At 33.9% G+C, this 25,394-nt stretch overlaps 2 protein-coding genes across 3 annotated transcripts; both read right to left on the bottom strand.

Annotated features, from left to right (window-relative positions):
• Nucleotides 1-720: 720 nt before the first annotated feature.
• LOC141820363 (ornithine aminotransferase, mitochondrial) lies at nucleotides 721-7,987 on the bottom strand. Its single transcript, XM_074707658.1, has 10 exons — nucleotides 7,797-7,987; nucleotides 7,052-7,160; nucleotides 6,586-6,816; nucleotides 4,186-4,345; nucleotides 4,042-4,097; nucleotides 3,284-3,436; nucleotides 2,960-3,057; nucleotides 2,411-2,491; nucleotides 1,784-2,017; nucleotides 721-1,030 (listed from the first exon to the last, which is right to left on the bottom strand). The coding sequence occupies exons 1-10, from the start codon at nucleotides 7,958-7,960 to the stop codon at nucleotides 877-879; spliced, it is 1,440 nt and encodes a 479-aa protein (XP_074563759.1). The 5' UTR covers nucleotides 7,961-7,987; the 3' UTR covers nucleotides 721-876.
• A 2,987-nt stretch (nucleotides 7,988-10,974) lies between these two features.
• On the bottom strand, nucleotides 10,975-24,338 carry LOC141820360 (rhomboid-like protein 15). Of its 2 annotated transcripts, none has more exons than XM_074707654.1 (13): nucleotides 24,153-24,338; nucleotides 21,889-22,054; nucleotides 20,769-21,072; nucleotides 20,572-20,604; nucleotides 20,372-20,463; nucleotides 20,209-20,282; nucleotides 19,894-19,988; nucleotides 19,745-19,817; nucleotides 14,900-15,066; nucleotides 13,214-13,265; nucleotides 13,071-13,127; nucleotides 11,250-11,324; nucleotides 10,975-11,175 (listed from the first exon to the last, which is right to left on the bottom strand). In XM_074707654.1, exons 1-13 carry the CDS (start codon nucleotides 24,174-24,176, stop codon nucleotides 11,167-11,169), a joined length of 1,221 nt encoding a protein of 406 aa, XP_074563755.1. In that variant the 5' UTR covers nucleotides 24,177-24,338; the 3' UTR covers nucleotides 10,975-11,166. The 2 variants fall into 2 exon arrangements, with proteins under 2 accessions (XP_074563755.1, XP_074563756.1); XM_074707655.1 differs by having other exon boundaries at nucleotides 10,975-11,172; nucleotides 24,153-24,336.
• Nucleotides 24,339-25,394: the final 1,056 nt, after the last annotated feature.

Here is a 25,394-nt window from a genome sequence, read left to right as displayed (position 1 = left end):
CTACTTTCTACATTTTCATCATACACCTAATATTCTCTTGACTCACAAAATCAATCCATCTTCTTTCCATTTGTAGACTTATTTTTTTATTTTTAATAAATAAGAATATTATTAAATTTGTTTGAGTAAAATGTACATAAAAATAATTATTTTTTATTTAACTATTCTTGACAAAAATATTTTACAATTTATATATAATAAAAAATATCAATCATTTTATCTAAGGACTTATATGCTTAAATATTATTTATTTGAATGGTACATGGTTTAATAATTATTTTTCCTATACACCTTCACTAAGAGTCAACATCTATATTGCCTTAAATGGTGCCACCGCGGTAGGACATCTAAATTATCACCTAAACAATCAAAGGATATTAGACATCTGACCGAACCGATCACCCAGAGATAGTCAATAAGACTAACTAAGATTTATTATTTTTTTATATTGCCTTAATACATCTCCACTAAAAGCCTAGTTGTAGTGGATAAACTGTTGAAAAAGCAAAATATTTGATGTACTTATTAAAAATAACTTTTAAAAATTCACATAAATTTAACAAATAATTCCTTTTCCCTAAAACATCCTTGTGGTCTGATACTTGTTCATGGTGCAACTTATTCATACAATCCACAAACTTCACAACATATGGGTACCTTCATTAAACTACAACAGCAGTAATATGGCTAAAGTCTAGGTTAAGAATATATCACTATCAATGTCAAAATCTCTTAGTCGAGTCTGCCTTATTAAATCACAACAGTTCATAGTTTATTGGGAGAGATTGAAATCATCTCCACTTTGTAGTTCCTTAGTTTGAGCAATGCTAGACATGAGCATGTGTAGCAAGAGGGATAGAACCTAGAGCAAAGGAATCAATCTGTTGAATCGTACAATTGCTTCCCGCATCGATCACATGCTTGCGTAGGTGTTGGAGCCTCAGCTTTTTGCTTCTGCTTCTGCATCTTGGGCAAGTCAATCTCCAACACATCACTGATAGCTTTTGATGCTTCGCTGATCTCCTCCAAGCTGAATAAGCAAATAAATTCATCTGTTAGTGATCGACGAATAACAATGCAGTTCTTAACCATCCACCAACCGTTGAAGTTTCAGAAATGGACAAGAACAGATTTTAGGTAAAGATGACCCGTCGAGAAGAACAGATACAAAACTGCAAACTACAGTTTCAAACAATCACTTCGACTAGTGTGCAACTGCCATGAACCTCTCGAGTCATAAATGCTACTACTTAACTGCTACTGTTTTCTAAAACAAGAATAAACAGTGAATCCCCAACTCTTTGGGGTAGGCCAGATTATTTATCGAGCTCTGTGTTGTAAGGACATATCTATAGTAGTACCTAAGTGAACCTTATCATTGTTATGATTGAGAGACTTGATGTGTCACCTTGAATACTATAGTTGTTCCCCGATTTACCCGGGTGGTCGGTGGGAAACTTCGGCGTATTTGGGACCGGACTCAAAGGATGACCACCCCCATGCACTTCTCGATTTACCCTGATGGTCGGTGGGAAACTTCCGTGGGACCGGGTCGGGATTGGCTACTGGGATTATCATTTTTTTTTTGAATACTATAGTTGTTGAGTATTGCACTATACTGAGCAAGCTGCATAAACATGTCTGCTATCTACGTTTCATGTATCCGAATAACATATCTTCTGAACATGGTATGTGGTAACTAAAGCTACAAAAATTCTTTTGCAACTCCAGAATATGTGTATGTGTGTGTAAAGAGAGAGAGAAGCTGACATCAAAGTCTTACCTTATGGTGAGAGGAGGAGCTAACCGAATAATGGTATCATGTGTTGGCTTTGCGAGAATCCCTCTCTCCTTCAATTTCATACATATATCGTAAGCCGAAACTGGAGAGAGGGCTTTGTGGTTCAGATCTATTGCATTAAGCAATCCTCTTCCCCGAACTTCTTTTATTATCTGTGGGAATTGTAGTTGAACTTTTCCTAGTTGATCCCTGAGCACCTGCCCCAACTGATCGGCCCTGCACAAAAAATAACAACAGTAGTGTCTTTTTTTTTTTTTTTTGACAAATTCAGTTGCATCTGTTCTGACCTAGACGAACCTCAGCTAGGGCATGAAACTCCAATCTAGTGCATATGCTATCACTATGATTTATCAACATCTAAAGAACCGTAAATTTGGATCATTAGCAAGAAACTATTAAAGTTGATTGCCTGCCCACTTATCCAAAAGCTTAAGTGTTATGAAATGACCAATTCATGTATTTATATGAGCTATACTTATAATACATCAAACTATAGTTCTCTTCTTTAATCTGTGTAAATGGGTACACATGCTTGAGAGCACAGAAAGAACCACTGGATAAAAATGAAATTTGTCACAGCATGAGAAGCAAAGCAACCACAGATAGTACCTCTTGACGAGTTCTTCCTCCTTGACAACATCCAATGCAGCAACTGCCACAGCACTTGCCAACGGGTTTCCTCCAAAAGTACTGCCAATAACCATGCATCATAAGTGGAAGGTGAGGATACCATTATGACAAAATATGGAGCCTTGATAGTTTATTGTGATGAAGAAAGCACTTGATCCTACTAACATGGCATTTGATTCATTGAATTTTATAGTTACAGGGGATTGTAGTTCTCACTCTTTGACATTTGTAAATGATAATATTTGGGAGGAATTGAAATCTTTGAAAGTTATTTAAGATACAAAATTCAATCTGAGAACATTTAACAAAAAGTTCCTAAATCATGAAGCATATCATATTAATCATTGGTATGGATAATGTGTAATGTATATCGTTTGTGACTTCACCATCTCCATTCTATGAGACCAAATACATCGACAAATTGTTTATTCCTAATTAAATCCTGAATTTTCTGAATTACAATGTTGGTTTATATTAACTCAATCCAACAATTCTTAGGAAAGATAAACATGAAAACCGAGTGCAAACCTTCCATGCTCTCCAGGCTGGATGCACAACATGATATCCTTGTCAGCAAGAACTGCACTTACTGGAATGACACCAGCTCCTAAGGCTTTTCCTAGTATCTGATACACACAAGAGCTTGGATGAAAAATTGTCACAATATTGTAGTACAAGGAATCCTAATGTTAAACATTCCTTAAGTGCCCTCAAGACACGAAAGGAACAAAAGATAGAGCAAAGAAGATAATAAAGCACACCTTGAAGCATCAAGGGCATCCTAAATGATCCATTTGAGACAAGTAACATGCACATCAACGTTAAAGTTATCTATATTGCAGAAAGGCTTACCACAACATCAGGTCGTATCATTTCCCAGTCGCATGCTAGCATTCTCCCAGTGCGGGCTATACCAGTTTGTATTTCATCAGCGATCATCAGAATATTGTATCTAGAACATAGATCTCTGACAGATCTTAGATAACCATCTGGTGGTATTACGACCTGGAAGAAGCACAAAAGCCAACAAAGAATGAAGAAAGATGAGGTGCAGATATATTTCATATCACAGTAGAGGGAGAATGAATGCAACAACAACAGTAGCAAGCCATACAAGTTCACCTATTAGCACTGGTGGATGATACATCTCTTTAATTTCATGATTTATGTATACTTCATTTCAATGTTTTTGACCATCATTCCACAATTTGTTGATAGTTTTACAATAAGACATTTATATAATGAAGCAAATATGCAGCTGATTCAGAAAACTCCAGTATAAAACTACTTCCAAATTTCAAAATGGTCTTAAGTGTTACTACATATGACATTAATAGTTTAATATAACATTCTTCCACAACTTGTCAGGAACGGGCTACAGTGACCTAAAATTCATATTAAGATTAATTACAGACATGAAGTAAACTTAGCAAAGATCAAACGAAAACAGTTTGAGAACCAAAGAATGTTTAAAAAAGTTGACTCCATATGAATTTGGATGTTCCTAAAAAGAAACAACAGAATATATTATTGACAATTTTTTCACAAAATCAGAATTTGAAATTTTTTTGAACCAAACAAAAAATTGACAGGGCCTCAAGCATACGTACTCCTGCTTCCCCTTGAATAGGCTCAAACAGAAAACCACATATTTGCTCCCCATGATCTGAAATTTTGATTCCTTTATCATATTAAAATATCTGAAATGAAACGTCAGAACTTGATTCTCGAGAAATTTCTTGTAGATTACTGACCTTTGAAGATTTTTTCTAGTGCATCAACATTGCCAAAATCAACTTTGAGATGCCCTGGAACCAAGGGACCAAAATCACGAGTAGCATCATTGTCGCAACTCATAGATATTACCCCCAAGGTCCTACCGTGGAAACAGCCACAACAAGATACAATGAGAGCCTGCAAAATCACTACAATAGTGTTATTCGACCCATGGGAAACAGTTACAAATATGATAATAGAAATCCAAATTCAACTTAAGAAATATAGTTCAATGGAACTCCCATTTCTCTAAAATGGCTACAACTGACATTTTTTTCTATTTTCCCACATATCACCACAAACAGCAAATATTTTGAGAAAAAAGGGATCAAATGAAATTTGTCTAAGTGCAGGAATGTAGTGAATATGTAGAAATTTTGTCAATGCATCTTTAAGCATTGACAAAATGAAGATATTCTCTGCAACAACTGACCTCCCCATTCCTGCCATTGTTGAAACTACTAGGGCATGGATACATAAATCATGAAATTGAAGGAAGGATATGTTGCCTGAGCTTCTCCATATGCTAGGATTCAATCCTGTTGAATTTAACCTTAAAGACAGAAGCAAACTAGTGGTTAATTGGTGCCAGCTCATAAGGTTTTCTTGCAAAGCATGTTCCCAGCTAGATTATCAACAACAACCAAGCCTCATCCCACTAAGTGGAGTCGACTAGATTATCAACAAAAAGAGAAATATTATTTGTGGAGGATAAGAGCTTGTAAAGGTCATTGATTGAGATTAATTTTCCAGCATTTATATATTGTAACCTAGTTATATACCTAGAGGTTATTGTATTCTCATTCTTGATTTATGCCTATGCTATTGGAACTTAGGTAAATTATAGGACGCCCAAGTTGGAATTGTGTCCAACAAATTATTTCCTAAAAGTTCCTATACAATCAAAAAGAGTAAATGTTTGACTCGAAAACAGTGTAGTGTTGGGTGCCCAAAACAGCTAGGGCTGGAGTAGATGAAGTGTCTGCTTATTTACTTAGAACCAAGTTAATATCAAAGCAAGTTCAGCTCATGTGAATTGACAAAGTGAAGCGAGTTTGGGATGAGTAGCGTCGAGGCTATACTCACCTTGGCAACATCAAAATGAGTTCACCTCGTGCAAATTGAGAGAGAAATTCTGGATGAGGAATAACAGCGATATATTCACCTCATCCATATTACAAAATGTCCAAAGTGCTGTACTAAAATAAAAGGGTATAAGTCTTTGAATCCAAGAAATCCAAATGTCTAAAGAAAACAGCATAAGACCTTAGACCCCGCGTAAAGCCAAAGGCCAAAGGAGATGTCCTGGGAAAAAAGGGTGTAAGTCCTTGGATCTAGGAAGTTCAAAGATCTAAAATTGCATCATAAAAGAAGAGAACATAAGGCCTCCGACCTAAAGTAGAGCAAAAGACAATCTGAGAAATATAAAGATCCAAAGAGGTGTGCTGAAAAAAAAAGCACAAGTCCTCAAATCCAAGAATTCTAAAGTTCTAAAGAAAGAGAGATATAAAGACTTTGACCCACGAAATAAAAATGAATATCTAAAATGTTGTACTAAAAGAAAAGGGCATAATTGCCAGATCCCAGAAGTTCAAAGATCAAAAGAAACATTATAAAATAAAAGGTTATAAGTCCTTGAATCAAAGAGGCCCAAAAATCTCCAACGTATTGTACCAAATCATTTTGATCTTATAATTGAGGACATAATACTTGCTATATGTCATTTATAGACAATAAATAGCAACTTCATAGTCAAATCATCAGCAAGCATATTTCATATGTGTCACTACTAGCAAAAATAATTTAGCATGACAAATAGTCATTGTGATTTGAAAGGTTTACAAATTGCCATAACAGAATAAGAAGTTCATTGAGTTCTAGATTTTGGAAAAGTAAACAAAAATCTCTTGTTCTCCGTACTTGTAAGTTTCCAGAATGTCCAGATTGTATTTTATCCTACAAATAACTCATGCAGCAAATACAGAAAATGGCATCGTTGTATACAGAATTTGAAGAATACTGTCCAGGAACTAAGGTGACCGCATGCAGCGAACCATTATATTGACTAGATAAAGTTAGTTAAATAAGCCACATTTGATATGAATTTACATCATGTAGACGAAAAAAGATTTCTCATCTCTAGTGAAATCAAAATTTAAAACGAGTTGTCTATATCTAACCCATTAGCTGAGCCATTCAAGAGAATCAACAATGACATAGTTTGACTGACATTAAAATTAACCAATCCTGAAGAAGTTAAGTTCCAATTGCATGACATCAACCAGAAGAACATTAATGAGAAATAAATCTCCATCCATTAAAAAATATTAGTCTAAATATTGTTGTTAATAAATGTTATTTCCCTTTGAAAGCCTAACCTTATCCTGAGGAATCTTTTTCTTCTTGTAACCCCATTTTCTTGCCAGTTTCAATGCTGTTTCCACTCCTTCAGCCCCAGTATTCATAGGTAACACCATATCATATCCAAACAGTTGAGTAAGGTGCTCAGCAAAAGTAGGAAATTTGTCATTATAGAAAGCTCTAGAGCTAAGAGTGAGCTTTTGTGCTTGTTCAATTAAAGCTTTCATAACTTTTGGATGACAATGCCCCTACAAAAGAAAATTAGAGAAGCCAAATTTAGTATCAGAAGATGTAAACAACAACACTGAAGCAGCTGAACAGCATCAGAACTGGATTAAAACTAAAATAGCTTGATCATAGAATGAAAAAAAAGGAAGAAATTGTTGTAATCAGAAAACTTATCGAAAGAAGAAGAAGAGAAAGTTGCTGACAGGGATCACATTGTCAAATCTCGAGGGTTTGATCTCTAAAAGCAGAACACACCTGATTAACAGCAGAATAAGCAGATAAGAAATCAATGTACTTATTGCCTTCTGGATCCCATACGCATGTGCCTCTTGCTTTAGAAAAAACCATAGGAATGGGATGGTAACTGTATATAAAAGTAACGCACGGTTAAGCTAACAAAAGTGGCAGCTGAATAACCGCATCAGTGTAGAATAAATATCATCAATACCAGGTGTACTAAAGGCTAAAATATATATTTTTTATTCGACTACCAAGGCTACATACGTCTTATATAATCAAATAAATCAAACCCTAGATTAGTTTAAGCATCGATCGCGATGTTAATTCTGCATACCCCTGGAATAGATTTATTGAATCCTAATGCTTCCAGATCTTGGAGGAAAACGAATCCATCAAGAATTCGTCCTCGTAAATGCCACAGACCGAGCCAAAGGACGTACTTTTTTGTCATTGTTTTGTGAGATAAACTTACACACGTAACCCACGCACAACTGAGAACAAGAGAATGAAGCAACAGGCAAATCAAATAGGAAGAATTGAAGGTGGATGGCCACTGGATCCATCCAGATCTTGCAGAAAACATCTATTAGCTAATCCTTCGATTGATCACTAAAAAATCAACCTTTCGACACTCAACAAAAAAAAAAGGCGGAGGCCAACACGAAATGTTTTGGCATTTGCTTTGTGAGACAACCCTAGCCGTCTGCACCCGGGTGCTAAACCGAACAAAATAGATGATGAGCAGACGAGCACGCCTTACTTGTGAGCGCTGCGCTCCTGTTCCAACTGCATTAGCTCCTCCGACGAGGAAGGAGGAGGGGACTTGTGAGGAACCGCACACATGGTTCTTGCGCCTACGATTCTGCTAGCCGCCACCTGCAGTTGCCTCCTGGAAGCAGCCATGTTTCTCATCATCATCGCCATCGTCGCAACCTGAGCGATTTGTAGCTTCCTGACGACGTCTCTCACTCTCGTCACATTCCTATAAAGCTCACGCGAAGCTCACGACTTCGGATACGATATCAGGTGGACGCGTGGCGTAAATTCATTAGATGACCCACGGTCCCACATTGGCAAGTGCAATCGTTCCGTGCCTAATTTGTAAACTAAAAAGTTGTATATTTATTGTAATTTAAATTTGGGAAGAAGTAGTTAAATTTTTATTTTTTATTTCGTTTTTATTATTATTTTAATTTAAAATTTTGATACAATTAATAACTTCAAAAAATATTCCCTATATTTAGTCTGCAAGATAGAATGCTATACAAAAATTCATTACCAACTTGATAAATATTATTTAAATTAATCAAAATGATTTTAGAAAGATTACAAAGTCATCATAAAATTATTATAACAGGCATTAAATGTATGGTACGATGATTTTGATTATGTTAAAGTGAATTTAAATAATTTTAATTAAATTGATATAAAAATATACAATACATAGTATTTTTATCAAGTTAAACTGATTTATTTTTAATGTGTTATAGCAGTTATGTAATAGTGATTACAAACTAATAAAGTAAAAAAAAAAAATCAAGATGAAAAATATATTGGAGAGATAGTTTTTTTTTAAAAAAATAATAATTTTAATAATTATGAGCATCTTTTTAATTTTTATCCTTCTTAAAAAAACTAAAGCTCCAAGGATTAAGATTTTTTAAAATTTAATGGAAAACAAATATGTTAAATTATTAAATATTCCAATATGACATAAATATCAGACCTCTAGAATTGTGCATTTTGATATAAATCTGAAATCTTTTAGATAAAATCCATTTGATATAAATTTAACGTCTCTAAAATTATCAAACACTTTTGGCCTAGAGTGTTTGACAATTAACAACTGATTGAATGTTATTTTAATAGATTTCTAATTATAAAAAATAAATAAGTAGTTAATAATGATTGAATTAGTAATTAAATAATTGTTTTTATTTTCTAATTAGCAGTCGATTGAAATAACATTTAGCGCTATCAAACACATTAGTCAAAATTGTTAAATAGTTATAATTAAAGATCAAGAATTCATATCAAATAGATTTATCATTGCACTCATAATTTTTTATTTAATAATATTTATAATATTTTAGTGATATTAATGATGTGGCTTAATATAAATTAACTCATTTATTTTAAATTCTTTTATGTGTGATTGTTGCACCTTTTATTAAAATTAATTTTTAATATATTTATCTTGAATTTTTTTATATGAAATTGTTCTATCTTTTTATTAAAATTAATTTTTTTAAAAATATATTTATCTTAAATTTATATATTCTATCTCTAACTCATTAAATTTATTAATCTTATTTAATTAGTTTATTTTATTTTTTATTCCTTCAATATTAAATTTATAGAAATTATTTGATATATTTAATAATAAATTTATAAAGAACATAATTTATTTAAGAATAAAATTATATACATACAGTATAAAATTAATCAAAAAAATAACTTCTGTAAAATCTATGTCTCATCATTAAAACACAATAATTTTAATATTAAATAAAAAACTATTGGTATCCTAAAATAAAGATGATTTAAAATTTAATACAATATACTTTTCATCTAAATTTCTTACTTTTTAGAAGTTCATAATTGAATGAAAGTTAAAAAAAATAAAAGAATTAAATAAAGAATTATTTTAATTTTTCCTATAAGAACGCAGCAAAGAATCATCAATTTCAAATTATAAAGATGGTTCAAAATTTCGTAATCTAAATCAATCCAGAGTGTACACTGGTATAAACTTGGATGGACTGGGCAAATTCAATACAATTCAAGCGCACTCCACTGTACATATGTGGGACCGTGGGTGATCGGCTGGGCAAATTCAATACAATTCGAGCACATCTAAGACAGAACTGTGGCTTCTCACTTGCTCTTTCATGGAAATTATACATCACATTTTTTGTTACTATCAAACACAACGGATAAGCTTGCAAAAGTACTTACTGCTAAAAAAGATATGATCCGATCCTCTTTTTTTTATCACTATCAAACACAATGGATGGATGGATAAGCTTGCAAATTTTACTGCTGAAAACGATAAGATCCTTACCTGTCTTTAACTATACAATGAACTGAAGACGCAGAATGAATATTGCATCATTTAACTTTGCTGCTTCTTTTCGTTTCGAAAAGCAGGAGACCTATGTTATATATGAATTTGACTATTGGATTATATATAGATTGAGCATACTAGTCTATAATAATGGACAGAATAAAAATATTAAAAAAATTAAAAATTTTGATTGTATCAACTGAAAACAAATTATAAAAATTTATTTAACATAGTATGAATGTATACTTAAATGATTAATAAATATACAATGAGATATATTCATTCTCATCCCCATTGATATTTAATTTTGAATTTTCATTCTCATTCAGATACATAGTTAACCTTTGTTACTATGAAATGGTAGCAATGATGCAGAAACTAGTTCATCGAAACTGATAGAGGGATGCCGCCCTCGTATATGCTCTCTAATCTTCAGATCCTTAACAGTGGACTACAAACTGGAGCACCCACTGCACCTGAGCTTCCTCAACCTGTTGAACAGAGCCTAATCTCATTTCCTGAGAAGGGCATGCGATCATTTCACTTTAAATCGATATCCAAATAATTGGATGGAATTAATCCATTCTCATTCAATCCCCTTTCACCCCAACAGACATGACATTAGCCTATTGATCTTTCCACTTGTGAATAGGGAATTCAGAAAGCTGCAAACAGTGAGGCCCTGGTACAAGAAGCTCCTTACCGACCAACGTCGTTGGAGAGAAAAAAAAGGCAACAACAGCCTGCCAAGCATCATTTCTCTTGTGCAAATACAGAAAGATGGTGGCATGCCTTGCCAACAATCACGTTGGCTAATTCTTGTTAGAAAAGAATGCAGACTACCACAGCATAGTAAAGTGCAAAGGCAGACTCAAATGAAATGTTTAGTTTTTCATGGGTTTTACTTCTAGATAATCTCAGTTTGCGGACAGTGAATTTTTACAAGGAGTAAGGTTTCTTCTATGGGAAGAGAAACATCAAAGAAGTTCCAAAATGTTCTTACAGAATACTCCAGTCACCTTCCGTAAACTGCTTACAGAAATTTGGCTTGACCACGAAATTCCTATTGCTGCTGGCATCAAGAACATGAATAGTTTAGCGGCAGAAAAAAAAATATTTCAAACTGTAAAAAGAAACGGAACGTGCCTGTTGGCTCATCAGAATTTCAATCGCAACATTGGGATCTCCATCAGCAGCAGCTAAGGCAACTTCAGCTTGAGTCTGCAGCAAGATTTGAGACGTTAGGCCTGGAATTTTTATAATATAATGGTAGCTCATGAATCAGTGATATGCAAAAGTGAACTCTTTTTGCTTGTAACCCTAAGAGACAACACAGAATATATGAAAACAGAACCAAATTTCCATTTTAGGCTATATTTGTTTGTTGAAAAATAACTTATTTGTGTAAAATATATTGTGAAATGTTTCAAGAAAATAAATTACTTTTTATTGTTGATGTGATACTAAATATGTTGAAAAATATTTGCATGTATTTAGCACACTAAAAGGAAAAAATAATTTATCCTTCTCAATGGTAGGTCGGTTGATCCAGTCAAGGCCAATTAGCTTGACCAGTTACACTAGCCAGCTCAGCTTGATCAGCTCACTTGACTTGCCAAAACTGACCAACCCGACTTGCTCGACCAGCTTGCCCCCAATCAGATGGCCAAACCAGTCCAACTAGACCAATAGACCTGAATCCAACTAGCCTAACCGGACCAACTGGATTGATCAGACCGACCAGATCAACCAGCCCAACTGGCTCAACCAATCGACTTGATCAACTGGCTCGATCGACCTAAATAGCCCGAGTAGACCAACTGCTCATTTGACCTGCTCAGACCAACCGGACTAATCAATTCGATTGTACCAATTGGCCCCTCCCAGACTGATTGCCTTGGTTGGCCTGTCCAACTGCCCACTGACCAATTTATCTTAATGCACAGAGTTATCCCGACTGATTAGTGCAGGCATACAAGGTGGGTCGAGCAGTCCAATCAATCCACACAATCCTAGAAGGCTCACAAATGATGTCGAAAGACTCGAGGATAAGAGCAAAGGGCTTGCAGCTGAGAGCTAACAGTGGAGGGTTAAGAGAGGTTTATTGACAGAGCAAAGGTATTGCAAATACGTTGGGAGAAAAATAACTTCCACTCTTTTTAAAAGAAAGTAATTTTCCTCATAAAATATTTGTACATTCATTGACTTATTTTATATTGCATCGAATACTAGAAAATCCAGAAAACATGTTCCAAACGAATTTTCTCAAACAAGCAAATGAAGCCTTTGTATAAAATTCAAGTCTTAGCTTAACGGAAGAAAAATTTATCCAGGATAAAAAATCATAATTGCAAATGTAATCACCTACTGTTAATTTCCTAAGATTAACTATTTAGATGTTACTACAATGAAATTATAGTTCTCATGAGGATAAAATTTTTCAAGTACCATTTAACTACAAGAAAAAAATATGTTCCAAAAGAATATTCTTGAACAAACAAACAAAGCCTTACTATCAAATTCCAGTCCTAGTTTAACGGAAGAAAAATTTATCCAGGATAGAAAATCATAATTGCAAATGTAATCAATTACTTTTTAATTTCCTAAGGTTAACTATTTAGATGTTACTACAGTGAAATTACAGTTCTTATGAGGATAAAATTTTTCAAGCACCATTGAACTACAAGAAAATCACTATTGAGATCCTAACACCACTATCATAGCATTTGCCTTTTCTCATTTCTCAATTTCAATCATTATTTTTTTACTAGATATGAGCAAAATAATAGATATAATTCCTGTAGAACTGTTTGTTTTCATGTCCATAAAAGAATAACAGAGGTAGCAACAGCAACATAAATTTGAGAAGTAACACTTTCTACAACCAAACAAATAGCAACACTACAATGGCAAGAACTAATTTTCGAAGAAGGCTTTGACTACAGAATTATCACAATTGGAAAATACCTTCTCAAACCCCATCACTACTAATTTCTTGAGCTCCTCTTCAAAGTTATCAAGACCCTGCAAAAGTTAATAACATAGGTTTCTACTACCAAAGGAAGAGAACAAAAAATAAAATAAAATTTGAATGATGGGTGAGAGATAACCTGATTGTTTGCCACTAGTTCAGAACCCACTTCAGTATCTAGAGACAAACGCCTAAATCAAACAATATAAATGAAAATAGTTCCATAAACTGTCACTCAGAATACAAGTCTCCTCTGCCAGAATTCACCCAAACTTTGTAACCATACAAGTGGGAAAAAATGAATATGCTGCTTTAGACATCATCAACTACAACTGAGATTTATGCATAGAATTTAATAGAATCTTGGAAGCATATCTAATAATCTGGTGAGTATTTTATTTATACAAAGATTTAGAATCTAATAGAACATTTGAAGGGTACTTAATAATCTGCTTAATTTTTTTACTTCTCTTTTCTTTCCCTTTAACTTTGCATCTCTTTAGGAACAAAATGCATCTTAGGTCACAACCACAAATAGATCCATCTAACTAACCAACCAAATCAGAATGGAAAATTTGAAATAGTGTACCAGTGACTGTGCAAAAAATTGATATCCCTGATCATCATTTTAAAAGGAGTAAATCCAGTTGAATACTCTGGGCCTCTGATTCATACAAATCCATAAATGAAATTGAGATGATTGATAATGTGTAACACATCTAACAAACTTTCAATTTTATAAATATATACACAAACTATCAATTTTATAATAATTCTAGCATATTATTAGATTAAAACTTTCCATATCATTATTACAAGAATTTTTAAACTATAAAATATTAATATATTAGCTATTTAATTAAAATAAAATTCCCCAATATCATATACTAATATGTTAGTTGACAATGTACTAGTTTTATTATAAAATTAAAAATACATGCATAGGTTTATTAAAATTGAAAGTTCATGCTAGATTCATTAAGACAATTTCCACTAAGTAACAAAGAACACCAACACTTGTCCACTTGGCTGGGACATTAATGATGCATCTGAGTAGTTCCAACCACAGTTTTGACTGTCTTTGAATCCATCAAATAGTAATTCCCTTTTTCCATCGATGTCATATCATACAGTAGATATAAAATGAGCGTTAAACAAACCAAAACCACAATCAACAGAAACAGAAAAACCAACTGTATGAACTGTGCAGAAAATGGAATAACCAAGAAAGAAAAATTATAATCAACAGAAACATCAAGAGCAAGCACATGGTTTAATTTTTTTTTTAAAAAAAAAGATCACACACAAGATGCAAAGTAATAAAAAGTAATTCCAGACAGACAGTAGACAATAGGTGGTTACCCCACTTTAACACCTAAGTGATAGTTAGGCAAGAGCTTCGATAGTTGATATTAAGAATGACTAATATTAATGTATCAATATATATATATATATATAGTAATTGTATCCTTAATAAATCCAACCAAGTTTACAATTACAAATAAATAAATTATAATTATAAGTACTAGACAAAGCAACAACAATGAAATATACATTGTATATTTCATATTGAAATCAAGAAAATCAGTCACAAAATCTGAAATATAGTATTTCATGCCCATATTATGGTTCCTCTCTTGTACAAGAAAAGAAGTGACGAAGTTGTTTTTGAAAATCCCTCAAACCATCTCAGAATTGTTAGATTGAAGTATTGAACACATTTAAAATCTCTTAGACTTCTCACAATAATTAGATTGAATTAACATCTTAATCTATTTTTTCTGAAAGTCTCCATCAAATGATTCTATAAGCAATGTGGCATTACCTTGCAGCTGTTGGTTGTGTTTCTAAATTCAATGGCTCCAAAGAACGAGTTGAGTTATCTAAAAGCCTAGCTTGTAAGCTTACGTCAGATTCAGTAGGGCCAGCTGACTGATTTCTTGTTGAACCAAGTGCCCGTCCCCTTCCAGGAAATCTTGGATCCTCTGATGACTACAAACACAAACATCCTCATAAATTTAATGGAATTTTAGAACAATCTAAATGTTCTCCCTAAAAGAAAATTGGAAATCAATGGTAAGCATAAATTCCAAAATAACCTTTAAAAGAGATGAAGTATTATCTGGCATAATATTTTGTGTATACTTTTATGATCATGGAAAAATAATAATGTTAAACTGATCATTTTCCCGATGAGGACCTCATCCAAACGTCAAGCTACATTTCAACTCACAAATACTAATATTTGGCTGCTTACCTCAACCGAAATCAAGCACATAGAACACCATGGCAAATTGAGTTTGACAATAATAACATGTACAAAAAAATATCAATAACAAAGACAATAAAATTTGCATTGCTTAGTGGTGTCATAAGGCCTAAAGAAATTTGAAGATTTTGGTTTCTCCCTTTTGATTTGTGATAATCAGGGTTTTAATATTTGATCAACACCTTTTATGATTTGACAAATTTATGAGTGTGCAGATAATGTGATTTTTAGGTCCTATCATACTTACGAGGATGTACTACAGTTTGGCATGGACTTGAATGTGAGAGAAGTCATACAAAGCTGTCGAACAAGTTATGAGATTATCAAGCATGAAGGGTTGTCATTGAACCAAAGACAATGTGAACCTACACCAGATTGTGATGTTGTAATTTGGATAAATAATGTATTGATGTATGATAGTATAGTTGAAGATTATAGTTACCAAAAGCTTATATATTTTTCAAAGCCTTTTACTTAGCAGTATCATTGTTACTTAGCAGCGTCATTGAATCAAGTCCTTCATGAACTACATTATGAAGTCTCACCGACTACTCCTGGTTCCTTTGATAGGGACTCGAGGATTGATAGCTTACAAACCTCGTAAGCAAACTAAAGGGGATTCCCAGACTATACGAACCATCAGAATATTAGTCCAATTAATTGGAATGTTAGTCCAATCAACTGGAACGTTAGTCTAATCGACTGGAGCGATGTTAAGCCAATTGGAATGATGTTCAATTGATTGGTATCAAGATTTTAGGGGATAGATCTTTATTTCGACATCAGTGAATGACTTACTCAGTCGACTAAAACATGCCCAGTCAATTGGGAACACTTTTAAGTAGCCTATGAATAGTACCATTGGATCCACCATTCAATTTTTTAGCTGTGTTGGAGTTTCGATTTATGACTGAAACGATACGGTTTTAATATCATATCGTGTCATGTTGATACGGCTTCGATTTTATTATTATAAATACTTCTTATTAAGTTAAACTGATATTTTAAAATTAGGATTGAGTAAAAGTCAATATAGGATTAACTAAAGTATGATGATCCTAATCAAGTAGATTTAAATTTAATTTATTTTAATCCATTTAAGTTTAAGGAGAAATTTTTTCCCCATATATTACAATGGTCGTAGCGGTCTCACACAACCGCAGGGCCTTGCACGAGGCCTCCGTGCGACCACTACGGTCTCGCACAACCATGGGACCTTAGTGCTGCCGTGGGGCCTCCGCACTGCCACGGGATCTCACACATGGCCTCGCACGATCGTGTCGGTCTAGGTGTTGTGTCGGTGTTGTGCCGATCGACGGGCGAAACAATAAATTTCGTCTATGTCAACTAGTATGGCACAAGATTTTAAACTATGATTCATTCGACTAAAACAATATGGGCAATCAACTAGGGCTATCATTTCCAGCTATGTAAGCGATGTTAGTTAGTGGTATATATTGCTTTTGGTCAATGTTTTAAGCACAAACACATTATTTGAAGCTTGTTTTGGTTATGTTTTATTGCTATCAAATGCCCAAATCATATCTAAGAGATTTAATCCACATCAAGGTTTTGATTTATTCATTTAACCTTCATCTTTAACTCTTTTCTGTTCCTTTTTTTTATTCATTTCTTAGGGAAAGATTATGAGTTATTTAAAGTCTCATGTTCATCTTTTGATTCTTGTTAAGAGGAATTGTTCCAAGTGTTGTAGGAACTATTCCGTTGATATTTCTTGCATTTTAAATAGCTCTTGAGACCTCTTGAGACCATACAAATACTTTCTTCTTCTTTAACTTGGGGCAATTGCTTTGATTCTGCTCTTCATTGCAATTAAATCATGTGATATTTTTTCATTTTCCTTTGCACTTCTTTCCTTACTTAATACTTAATGTATATAGGGGATGCTACACAGGGGAGACTGTCAAGTTTTTGATAGGAAAGGAGAGTTCCATCACAATAGATAGTTCAACTCGAAAGCACGATTTCTTTCATAGGTTGACTAAATCAAGAAGACTCAAAAGCAAAGAGCCCGACTTGAAGGTTGATAGCCCAAATCGAAGGAAATATATCATATAAAGGGAGAATTTTAACCTCTTGAATAAAAATAGATTTGTGTTTATCTATATCTAACTTAAACTGGTTGTCAAATATCAAATCATGATAATTGTTGTCTCCTCCCTTGTGATTAGTGACAATCACAGTGTTTTTGATGCTTGATCAATGTGTTTATCTATATCTAACTTAAACTTGTTGTGTCAAATATCAAATCGTGATAATTGTTGTCTCCTCCCTTGTGATTAGTGATAATCATAGTGTTTTTGTTGCTTGATCAATGTGTTTAAGTAGCAACTATAATTTCACAAATTTGCAATAAGTGTACAGGTAAGTGATTTTTAGGTTATATCATACTTGTGAGGAGGACATAATATGATTTAGTATAGACTTGGATATGAGTGAAATAATGTGGAGCTATTAAACAAATAACAAGTATATCGAGTGTGAACGCTTGTCATCGACGGGATGATCATATGATCCTTGTGTTAGATAGTAATGTAATTTGGGTAAATGTGTATGGGTTTATGATATTATAGGTAGAGATGTGACTTACCAAGAGCTTATTTATTTTTCAAAGTTTTGATACTCAACAATGTAGTTGAATTAAGTCCCTTTCTTAGAATTATCATCCACCGTCTAAGATTTCTTTGATAAAGAGTCTAAGATTGAATTTTGAGACTCCATCAATAGAGTAATTTCATGTAAGTTTGACTTAGGGTGTTACCAAGTAATGTTGTTATCAATAACTCACGTCCTATACCTTAGGGTATCTTAAAGGCTTGTAAGTTGTTCAAGGGGAATTACCTAGACTAGCCAATCAACTAGAATGCTAGTCCATTCAAGTGAAGGTGGTACATCCATTGAAATGGTGTATAATCAACTCGCATCAAGATTTTACAAAACATAAGGTTTTTGTTTCAGCATTAGTCAAGTGAATGACTTGGTTAATCAACTAAAATCATTTTCAAGTTAACTATAGATAGTGTTGTTGGTTCCAATGCTTGATTTTTGAAAGGTTCAATGGACAAAAGTTGTTATTTTTAGACTTGTGTAAATAAACAATAGAGCGTAGTATATATTATTTCATTGGTATTTCTTGCATTGTAAAAGAGCTCTTTAATTCTTAAGGTCTCTATCTTGTGAGATTTCATCCATGAATGGAAATCCTATTGGTTTATGTCAAATGCTCTAGCTTGTGAGGTTTTATCCTCGATTTTCAGAGGCTCACAATATATCTTGTTCAAAGGAAAATTTTAGTGGAATTTAGGAGTGATGCACTAAAAGCAGCATAGACCTAGAGTAGGATCGAAATCTCTTATACTCTCTTATTAGCATGTGTTTATTTTCATTTTATTTTTGTTGTATTGTATTTCCGTTATATTTATTAATACTCAACTTGATCACACACGCAACCAATCATTTAACAATTATATTTGAGTTATGCACCTTGCAAGAAATCATTAAATAGGTTAGTCATCTATTCACACCCCCTCTAGCTAGTCATTTGATCCTACAAATCTTTCATCATGTACACATCATAATGGCATAATGTTGGTGAAGATAATCATAAACATGGAATTTTGATCAAGCTACCTATATCTCCATCAAGTGAATTCTTTATATGGAAACGAGAGCTACCTTAACTCTTGGGTCAGTTACAAAGACCACCTTATAATTTGTGTCAATTTTCTACAAAAGCTTCCAACTTATCTCAAATACGGCCTAAAACATTTTCAAATTAATGTCAACAATCGAATGGACATGAAGTTGATTTGTCTAAGCATAAGCAATTAATCAATATGGAAGTAGCATCACTAGTATGTCCTACACATGATACAGTTAGCATAATGTCACTACTACATCTGGATATTGATTAATATCAATTTTGATGACATGTTATCATGTTTCACGTCAACAATTTTAACAAATGCTTAACTCAAGGGTGGTAAACCACTATTGAAAGGACTATGACAGTTTGTCAATGTAATTAATGCAAAATGAAAATATTTTCATTTGAGATAAAGGTTATGATTAAGACTAAATTTAGATATCACCCACTAATAATTATAACCATCAGAGGTTATGTAAAAAGCAACAAAAAATGCAAATATGGCCATTAATTCTGAATCATAAAACTCCACACCAACTGAAACTATTGACACTAAGAAAAAAAATGCTCAGAAGACCTTAAAAGGAAAAAGAAAATCATTATTCAACTAGGGGTAGTTCCAAGCTTAGAGTAAACTGCAGCAACAGGCTTAACATTGTAACATCCATCATGTACAAAGGGACACTAAAGGAGGAACAGTTAGATAAATACATATGGAGGACATGAACTGTTACCTGAGCAGGTGATGCTCCCCTTTGTGGCATCCATGAAGAGATATTCCTCCATAGATTACCTGACCTCAAACCACTATACAAGGAGAACATAAGAATCGAGAACTCCAGAAACACCAGACAATCTACAAAACTTACAGCACATTACATACTCAGGTATAGCTGTTGTGCTGGTGTATGTTGGAAGCTGGCCATATGTGGTTCCTCCGGTGCACAATATAAATCTAGGGCGTCTTACACAAAATGACTGCAAATACCAAAACATTATGTCAATGATAAGGATTTTTTTCGATCTAGATGCACAGTTCACATTAGTTAATAGCTTTCTTGTCACATCATCATACTGGTAGATATGAATTTAAGATAGCAGTTGGCTTTACAATATCCTCAAGCATAAAATTCTTGCATGGCAATCTTCACAATAGCTTGTAAGAGATGGCCAACTAAATTCAGTTCGGAAAACTTGCCAGTATAGAGGAGCTCTCGATGGAAGAGTAAAAAGATGGCCCAGGAAGCAAGTAATTTAACAGCCCATTTGTGTCTGGATGAGGTAACAAATGAACTTACAGTTACCAACAAATCATATCATAAAGAACAAATGTAATGGATGAAAAAATATGTAGAACTAACATGCAAACCCAGAGAGAATGCCACACAAGTGTCCAAGAAATGAAACGTTAGATGCTAGAAATTGGAAGAGTATCAACAAGATCCATGCATACCTGAAATAAACAATTCCCACAGTGAAAGGTCCATATCAAATTTTGTTTCTAATACATATGTAGCTGAAAATAAGTAAAAGAACTTAATATGACAAGAAAGGCATATACCATTTAGCAGGCACATTGAAGAGTCCAAAAACACTGCAAAAAGGACAATACAAGTCAACTTTAAAAAATCATCATTAGCAGCATGAATCATCAGGTTATTTAGGAGTTTAGCTGCCCTAAAAGAAACTGATAGAAGCAAAATAAGCATATTCAGTATATCAGTGAACCAGATACACATGCAATACAGTTCTGCTAACCTTCTAGATTGAATGCCACTCAAACTTGTTTCTATGACAATCATTGCAAATAGGATCCCAGAGAAACCAATGGCACATTCAGTCTCTAGGAATGGAAGAGGATGTATGGGATTGTTCGCCACCAGTAAGGCAATTATTAGATGAAATACAGAATTGGTAGTTGCAAGCAGGAGCATCAAATATAGAAGTCGAACAGAGCCCATTATTCTTTCCAATTCAGTGCCCAAGGGTACCAAAGCTAACATATTGAATAGAACATGAAGCAAAGATCCATGAAAAAGAACAGATGTATACATCCTGTAAACTACAAGATATATAAGCAAAAATGTTAGTGGTTTAAGAGCTAAAATGAAATTTATGTTTTATGAAAACAAATTAGCTGGTAAGCTGACAGTCCACTGATAAAATTGGAGCAGAAATACAATATTACAAAGTACCAGTGACATATTTTTAGTGTTTAGACATTAGCAGACATTATGTTATAGCAACATATCTTTAGCAGATGTAAGAATCTTAGAGTAAGTCATTATATTATCATTTATGCAGTGAATTTCTGTAGCTAATTAAGTAGCAGTTGGCATGTGAAATTCATGATATATATATGATCATTGCAGTTCCACCTATTTTATTTTCATCACTTACGTTGATGTTTATGATGCATTATTAATGAACTTTGGTTGTTGTGGCCTTATTTTATACATATTCATGCTGCCATTTTATGCACTTTTGTGCTCACTATCCTTATATTGCCTCTAATTTTAAGTTGGCTATTGAGTTGGTGTGCTAGATTCTTGGGGGTGGTTGTTGTTTCTCGACAAAGCATGTTTCTTGCTTTGTTTACCATGAACACCTTGCCAGAGGGAAGCCTGCTGTTTGGCAGATCAACACAAGAGGGCATAACAACTGTTATCTCAATATTTTCAAATAAATTATATTGATTTGCAGTTAGAACGCCCTTATTTTGAAGTGAAGAAATTTTCCCACATCTAATTCATTCGGTGCTAGTGTATACCAACCTGTATCTTGTGTTCACATATAATACATAAAAAACAAAAATTTTAAAACTTGGAACAACCACACATTACTTAATTACACAAGGAAGAGGGAAGAGTATATGTACCTTGAAAATGTGAAATGATTTCAAAAGGTGAGAAGCATATCTGACTAAAGGAGTCATAACCAACCAACAAGCAGACCAGATAAATAATGCCACAAGTGAATACGATGCCAGAAGTAATAAACGGAACACTGGCCCACCATTGATTCAGCCTGGTTGGCAATCCTGCCTACAAGCCATCAAAAAATGACAACTTGGAGTTAGAGGGAACCCACTAGTTGAATGATTAAATTAACACAATGACCAAATAGAGGATGTAATAATATTTGCACAGCATGTTCATAGCCACTGATACCCAAAACAAAAAGAAACTAATGCGGCAAGATGAGCAATGATGCTATTTGATTTGATGTTAAATGAAGCAATATGCAGTGCTAGGTAACCGGTACTATCAAGTCAAATAGGCAATAAGAAGTGATGCTAATTTTTAAGCAGGAAAATTCCATAACAAGCCATATATATAAAATGTCAAAAAGCTTGGTTCTGTGTGAATATCTTTCACATTGAGAAAAGAAAAGTGCAGAGCATCATTTGCTTCCGGCAGCTAAGAATGTTGAACAATCTCTATAATCTTTCAGATACTATCATTGTTTTACCCAAAAAAAATTCTTTTCAATAAGCTGATTCTGAAAAGATGAGGGTCTTCAATGAATTTCTGCAATTCTTAATTTACCACATTATAGTATGGATGACTATCAAATATGGATCCATAGAGAAATCAAAGATAAGTTGAATAGATGGACAGGCTTCGTCAAGTTCAAGGGCAATCATTAAACAGAGATGAAAAAGATCATATCATTAGAGAACCAACTTCACTTTCACAACCATAATTGTGAACTTACAAAAAAATTTCCTTGCAGTGTACATATAAGGAAATGATATTTCATATGAATCTAGTTATTCTGCCTTCATTAACTTGATGCACTTGCCTATGTGACTTAACGCATGGAACTAGTGTAGCAACCAGAGGCAATCCTGGACTGTCTCAACCACAATTCAAAATTTGAGAGGGTACCACCAAAAATGGGTTATGCATATCTTTCCTATGAGGTATGGCTATCACCTATTGGATCACATGAATTCTGACAATTAACATACAAACCTAAATGGTTTTTGCCTTGAACAATGCAAATTAGTCATTGCGTGCCTTGCATATTTCAAATAAAGTTGGTTAAAAACAAGCATAACGTTAAGCAGTTAAGAGCAATTTTTGCTTTATCAAGAATTTCATGGTAATGATTTTTTTCATATGAAATGATGGATAACTTTAATTAAAAATCGGCATAGAATCGATTTTGCTTAAAGCTATTGGTCAATGATTATATTTACTCTCACATTTCTCCTTAGAAATTTCTGTAAGTTAAAAAATCTTTCCTTTGGTCATGCAACCGCCTAGCATCTTGTGTAGCTTGGCCTACCAAAGCAACTAACAGTTTTGAAAACATTAAAACATACATTTCTTGCAATTGAAACTCCTTATGGTTTTTTTTCTTTATTTTGCTATAATATTTTGTTTATACCATAACAGTAGCATAGCAAAATCATCACAAACGATATGATTTGGAGGTAAGCCTCCATCCAAAGGCCCACCCACCCAACCACCCACCCCCTACCCCACCCGAGCCACCCACCCCTCAAAATATGGACAGCTCACAAGTCTTCAAAATAGCATAATTTTCAGTTAACAACATACTAAGAACAGCATAGCGACCATTGTGTTAGCAAGCACAAACCTTTTACTAGGCATCATAAATATCAGTCTCATGAAGAAAAGGAAATTTGAGAGACTCGAAATATCTCTAGCAGCAAGATTATACAAACGCAAATCAAGCTAGGAATCTACGTTCATCTCAAATATCAGAAGTTGTCTACTTAAACATCATAAATTTGTATAAAAATGGCAACCTTCAGTCCAGTTCAAAGCAGCCTATCCCCAAGTTCTTCGCATTTTACATAATATCGCTAAAAATCCTAGACTATATTAGCATCCGCTCAGGAAAAACCCTAATAATCCAGGCACTCATATCTACTCAATTTCCAGTCTTCAAATGAAAATAAAAGAGATCAAGTAACAAATCCACGATTCATCAGCGGAAAACTCAAATTATAAGAGAACTAGCTCTGAGGAATCCAAATGGGCAGGAAAAATCAGATCAAAGCTCCTCACATCGTCAAGGGAGAAGCTACCTAATAAAATTAACGCCAATCCATCGGAAATTAGGCGAGCAATTGACCGAACAAGGGGGAAGAAGAGGAAGATCTGGTACCTCCGAGACGATGTTCGGCCGCATCTCCTATCCCACTGCAAATTTTTCTCCTCTTGCTGCAGCTGCTGCTGCTCGACTCCTCCCTCACGCCTTTTTACCGCCTTGGAGTCGTCGACCGCCTCGCAGCAGGCGTCTTATCGGGTCGGATCCGTCAAAGACGCGTTTACTTCACCGATCTAGATAAATAAGCTGATGGTTCAAAGTGAAGCAAACCTACGCCATTTACTAAAAATATCTATTATATCATTTCCTATATATTTTGATTAAAAAAGGATTTAAAAAAACTCTAAATTATGTAAATCATTAAAAAAAATTAAAAAAAAAACATTGTGTTCAGATTGAATGTTTCTTGTTTTGAATCAGTTGGCATCATATTGCTTAGCTTCGTAACAACTTCAGATTGAGTGTTTTTTATTAGATTCTGTTTTGACATTGTGTTCTTACCGAGCTTCAGATCTGATTGAGTTTCTGAAAAGTTTTATAAATGAAACATATTTCATATCTGGCTCCAGTTTGAGTGAGTCTCTGAACTTCAGTTTAGAGATGATGCTTTTTTTTTCACCAAGGATTCAATTCTTGTTATCCGATTAATCTTGAGATAAACGGTCTAGTCTCACATTCCAATCATCAAGTAACTTTAAAAAACGAAAATGTAATATCTGATCAATATCATCCGTTGTTCGAACGCGGCATGCATACTTAGTTTGGATTTTGAACTCACTTTGCTTGAGAAAGTATCTTAACCACACCATGGGAGCGATAATACTTTTATCATGGGTGAGATTTATATGACCTTCGTATATGAAACAATTCACATAAAGTTTATGCCTCCACATATTAGCACAATTGGTTCTGTATCCTTATTGTTGTCACAATAAGCCGCATGCATACTTAGTATGGATTGGACGAAGCCAGATTATAAAATAGAGATATCTATATTGGTACGAGATTTTTTATAAAAAAATCAAAATAAAACTATAACAATGTGGGTCACAAAGTAAACAATATAATACCGTTTTGGAGATATATATAAATTTTATCAGACCTAATAGTAGTATCAGAGCAGATCTATGTGGTGTCATATAGGGATCCTCATATATGTGGGGACTCTCACAAAAGAATAATTAAGTATTCTCAGTAAGGGGTCCGTTGGGGTCCGAACTAATACGGGATCTATTGGGACCGTTAAAGAGTGCGGGTCCATTGGAATCCAAACCAATATGGGGTCTTTTAGGATCTTTA

This window comes from Curcuma longa, unplaced genomic scaffold, assembly GCF_044706935.1.
Source record: "Curcuma longa cultivar G26 ecotype Majalengka, Jawa Barat unplaced genomic scaffold, ITB_CL_G26_1.1 utg3290_np1212_1714210_RagTag, whole genome shotgun sequence".
Taxonomy (NCBI): Eukaryota; Viridiplantae; Streptophyta; class Magnoliopsida; order Zingiberales; family Zingiberaceae; genus Curcuma; species Curcuma longa.
This window is presented reverse-complemented; position numbering and strand designations above follow the sequence as displayed.

Coding starts and splice junctions, on each gene's coding strand:
- LOC141820363 (XM_074707658.1), bottom strand. CDS start 7,960: ATGGCGATGATGATGAGAAACATGGCTGCTTCCAGGAGGCAACTGCAG. Junction 4,098..4,185: donor ACTAGAAAAAATCTTCAAAG/GTCAGTAATCTA, acceptor TCAAAATTTCAG/ATCATGGGGAGCAAATATGT. Junction 3,437..4,041: donor CTATTCAAGGGGAAGCAGGA/GTACGTATGCTT, acceptor TGCTTCTTCCAG/GTCGTAATACCACCAGATGG.
- LOC141820360 (XM_074707654.1), bottom strand. CDS start 24,176: ATGCGGCCGAACATCGTCTCGGAG. Junction 19,989..20,208: donor TCGAGAGCTCCTCTATACTG/GCAAGTTTTCCG, acceptor TGGTATTTGCAG/TCATTTTGTGTAAGACGCCC. Junction 13,266..14,899: donor ACACAACCAACAGCTGCAAG/GTAATGCCACAT, acceptor TGTTTGATTTAG/GCGTTTGTCTCTAGATACTG.